At 36.8% G+C, this 4,685-nt stretch overlaps 1 protein-coding gene across 1 annotated transcript in view; it reads right to left on the bottom strand.

Moving 5' to 3' along the window:
• The window catches only part of LOC109843967 (ABC transporter C family member 13), an 82,469-nt gene extending 79,319 nt beyond the window's left edge, over positions 1-3,150 (bottom strand). Inside the window, exons 1-3 of the mRNA XM_020412966.1 lie at positions 2,977-3,150; positions 2,857-2,897; positions 2,680-2,764 (exon numbers count right to left, since the gene is read on the bottom strand). Of these exons, the coding sequence (XP_020268555.1) occupies positions 2,680-2,764; positions 2,857-2,897; positions 2,977-3,006 (156 nt within the window). The 5' untranslated portion in view covers positions 3,007-3,150. The remainder of the gene's footprint in view (positions 1-2,679; positions 2,765-2,856; positions 2,898-2,976) is intronic.

The raw sequence follows: 4,685 nt of genomic DNA, 5'->3' as shown, positions 1-4,685 counted from the left end.
AGAAGAAGTAGAGAAAAAACAAGAAACTTATTAACACAATACACATAGAATGTCCAAAAAAATGCAGGCGCTAATGCACAAAAAAGCATCAAATAGCATGGTAAAAAAAATCAACTATAAAAATATTAACACTAACAACATACAGAGAGCACCTAAAGCGGAAAAATCCAATTGAACTGAGTCTAAAGCCTACACTCGGAATAAATGTAAACGAGTAATGAACTAATAATAATAAAAACTATTAACCCATGGAAAAAGTAAATCAAACATAAAAATACTTGAAATAAGTAAGAAGAAAAATCTCAATACCATAACTCTTATGTTTTGTAGGGTATGGGAAGCCACTTTAGGTGAAATGTATATTGGAACTGAAGTATTTCGCCATACCTGTGTTTCGGTGGGGTTTTTTTTTTTTTTTTTTTTTTTGGGGGGGGGGGGGGGGAGAAGGAGAGGGGGGGTGAAAATAAAATGGGTATGTGGCAACTGCATTTGATAAATAAGATTTGATAAATAAGCTACCAAGGAATAGTGGAGTTATGTTTCCCACCCTGCTAATCACATCAAAACAAGAGCGTCTCACAAATTTATATTGGTAACTCATTTTGCAAAAATGAGATGGCAACTCGTATCCCGTACACACACACACACATAGATATTATATAAAATATGTGCGTGCATATGTGAATGGGGAGCGTTTTAATACTTAAGGGCTAACTAGCTTAGTCATACCAAATCTGGAACTACAAGTCATGCCGCCAATTCAAACAATCAACTCCGCAATTTTGATACGACTTAAATGGTATACATGCAAGAAATTAGCATACTGAGCCCTAATCGTTCATGCATCAAGTGGTTGCAACATTAACAATTTTACAACAATACAACTAAAAGAAGTGAAACAAGGGTTAGATGTCAAAGATTGCAGTCCTTATCTCCTGTACATACTGATAGAGAGAGACAATAAATCTAGTTGAGTGAATAAAGAACCAGTTAGAAAGAAGTTTTTATGAACAAAGCAATAACATCAAGACATTCCTAGAACTGAAGTTGATGAAGATCACAACTGTAATATCTAACTGTCAAAGGACCCTACCACGGCACCAAACCCATAGTTTGATTTGTGTCCAATGGGACTTGAACCTAGGTCAATCAAGTACCATGTCAAATGTTCCTTCCACTACACCACTACACCAAAACTCTAAAGCTCTGGTGAAGATTGAGGGTTGTAATTTTTTATCTAAGACGCCCCCATAAGTTGAGAGCCTTTTTATGGGCCGAAACCTGGTAGCAGGTAATGGTGTCAAAATTTTCAAATCCTCAAAAGAACGCTGATACTGTAGCAAAACTTGGATGTTGTGTTCAGGGTTGAGGATTGTAATTTTATACTCTAACACTCATAATCTCATTGTTCTAGGCAATCAAAATGCAGCTGGTGATAATTATGTAAGCAAAAAAGAAGTGATGCTCATCCTTCAATCAGAAGATTGCACAACAAACCCCTCTAAACCACAACAACCACTTGTTATGGGGGGTGGGCAAATGGTACATCTATTTGACACTTGCCTAAAGTGGGATTTTGAGAATGTGATGTTCATGGGGCACCAGGAGATCAAGAGGACAGTGAAGGAGACAGAGAGGACAGTGAAGCAGAATAAAATATTCAATTTTATATTTTGTGTACTAATTTTGATAACTTTTATTAGTCAATTAGGATACTTTGCCAACCTTGCATTGTAAGGAAATCTGGAAAGTTATTCAGTTTGGTTCCTTTGTTTAATTTGGATAAAAATTTTGTTTTTCTTAATCAAAGGATTCTTGTGACCATATAAAGAGACTTGATTTAATAAAATTCTGTTATAGTTTCTCATATTCTTGTAGATGCAAGGTTCACCATGGATTTGATGTTTTTCAGCAGACTCTAAACTATAGTACGACATTTTGACTCTGATCATGCTTCCAACAACATTAGTAACTCATTTAAGAAGCGAAATGTATGAATAGATCAATAAAGAGTATATTGTGATTGAATTCGTTATAGGGTATTAACCTTCAAAATGTAAAATCTCGATATTAATATAATTAGTTAAGGGGAAAAGTAACAAACCAAAAAGAATTTAAAAAAGCAACTAGGCTACTAAACAACTCAATTCTTGCTTGTTATCTCAAAAAAGTAACAACCAAACATTTAACAGTTCTGTTTCTGTTCAGCGCTAAATAAATGGGTTAATCTCACAAAACCCCCCTGAACTTTGGGAGGTGTTGCACATAACCCCACTGAACTTTGTTTATCTAACTTAACACCCCCGAACTATGAGGTGCCCGTGCCTCACAAAACCCCCCTAAACTTTACCTTATCTTACATAGACTCCCTGCTTGTAAATTGCAAATAACTAAAATGCTCTTGAGAGAAAAAGAAAACTCAAAATTTTGGGGAGGGTTTCTAGAGAGAAAATGCTCAAAATTTTGAGGAGAAAGTATGTTGTGTGTACACGACAAGTGACAAAGTTTGAGATTTTTTTTTTCTCTCAAAAACATTTTAGTTATTTGCAAATTACATGAAGGGGGTTATGTGAGATGAACAAAGTTAAGGGGTTATGTGCAACAACCCCCAAAGTTTAGGGGGGTTTGTGAAATTAACCCTAAAATAAATTAACAAGTGAATTTAGTCATAAAAATTACCCGACTTCTTTCAGCATTCCTCTTACTGATTGCAAGACCAAGAACAGCAGCTATAGTGACAAAATTCGCTCCGAAACCAAACACCGTAATCAACATAACGTCAAGGATTACATTATACGATGCATGAGCTGAAACCACTAGAAATTCCCAAAGAAAAAAAAAAGGAAATAAGGATATATATTCTCAAAACACGGAGTGAAGCCATTTCCGTCCCAAATCTGAAACAAAAAACAAAGGAATTACAAAAGTTAGCAAAGTATTGGAGATGTAATATTCTCAGAAAGACTGTATCTTAACCTTGGGATTTTTAGGGCAGATAAAATCCATGGAGAAAGGGGTAGGGGAATTTTGATGGAGATTATGGAGGGAAGTTTGAGAGGAGAGGGGAGGGAGGGTTTTGATGAAGGAGAAGGAGGAGGGTAGAGGTGTAATTTCAGCGATCAGCAAGGCCCTTTGTCGTGTTTCATCGTGAGTGGCGCCCACGCTCAAAGCGATTCTTTTCTCTTTTGTATTCTCTCTTTTTATTTCCTTTTCTGTCCGCATGCAGAGACTCGTGTTGGTGGCCTGGATTAGGCCGGATGGGCCGAATCCAGGATTCCAGGGACAGAATTAAAATATAATCGATCAGTGTTTATAATTTGGAAAATTTGCTTCAAGGCCCCAAAACCCAAAAGGCAATGTGCCTCAACCCCTCATACTTTTCAAAATGTGTTGCAGCCTCTAAATTTAAAAAAATGTGCCCAAACCCCTCCAGCTCATGACAGCTTATGATTATCTCAATTTTTATATTTTTACCCCAAAACTCAATTTTTACCTCTCCCCAAAATCACTGTCATCTCCCCCAAAACCCAACTTCTTCTTCCTCCTCTACCTCCTCTGTATCCTTCCTCCCTCCTTCCTCGACGCCCCTAACATGTCCCCTTCCCCCCCCCCCCAACCACCACCACCACCACCAGGTTTCCAAATCCAAACGCTGATTGCATTCGCTTTAGGGTTTTAATTCAACATCATAAAAGTATGTGAAGCAGGTCACCGGCCAGCACAACGACACGGAGCTCCATTTGGCGGTGCAAAGGAGGATCTCGCTGATGTTAGGGTGATTTTAGGGGAGGTTGATGCTTAGATGACGGGGACCGGGGTTGTGTTTGACGCAGAGCTTGCGACCATCAGGTCGGCGATGGTGAATGATTTGAATGAGATGGGGGCGATGGCGTTGTTCATTGCGCGGAGAAGGGGTATTTGGATATTGTGGTGGAGTTGTTGAGGTACACGGATAGAGAGAGTTTGGCGAGGAGGAATAGGTCAGGGTTTGATTCGTTGCATGTGGCTGCGAGAGAGGGGCATCGAGGTATTCATGAAAGAAAGAACTTCGATTAATTGATTGATTGTATGCTATTGATTTGCTAAAATGGTTTGGAAATAAATTATGTGATTGAGTTTATGTCGAGATATTTGATATTGTTGTTGGATGTGAGAAGGAAAGGGAGGTTTTTGATACATGATCTCATCTTGAGCTTGATGATTGCTTGTTTTTGTGATGGAATTGCTTTTGTGATGAAATATGGTAAATTTGGTGTTGATATAATCTAGTTTGTATATCACACCCTGGTTACAGTTCAAATATATAGCTAAGAATTTCAGGTCATATACACATTAAACAGATTACAAATAACAGTTAACAGATAATTGATTATAGTTAACAGTTTACAAGTAACAGTTAACATATAATAGATTATAGTTAACAGTTTATAAATAACAGTTAATATATAATAGACTATAGTTAACAGTTTATAAATAATAGTTAACAGATAATGTTAATAGTTAACAGGATAATGGTGTTAGTTAACAGATTATATATAACAGTTAATAGATAATGAATTATAGTTAACGGTTTACTAAATATAGTTAACAATTTACCCATTAAGGTTAACATGTTAACATGTTAAATGGGAACGTTCACATATAAGCATGATATGGAACCGCTACATTTTACATTTTAATTTTTA

The sequence above is a fragment of the Asparagus officinalis genome, chromosome 5 (assembly GCF_001876935.1).
Source record: "Asparagus officinalis chromosome 5, Aspof.V1, whole genome shotgun sequence".
Lineage (NCBI taxonomy): Eukaryota > Viridiplantae > Streptophyta > Magnoliopsida > Asparagales > Asparagaceae > Asparagus > Asparagus officinalis.
The sequence above is the reverse complement of the archived record's forward strand: the minus strand, read 5'-3'. Positions and strand labels throughout refer to the sequence as shown.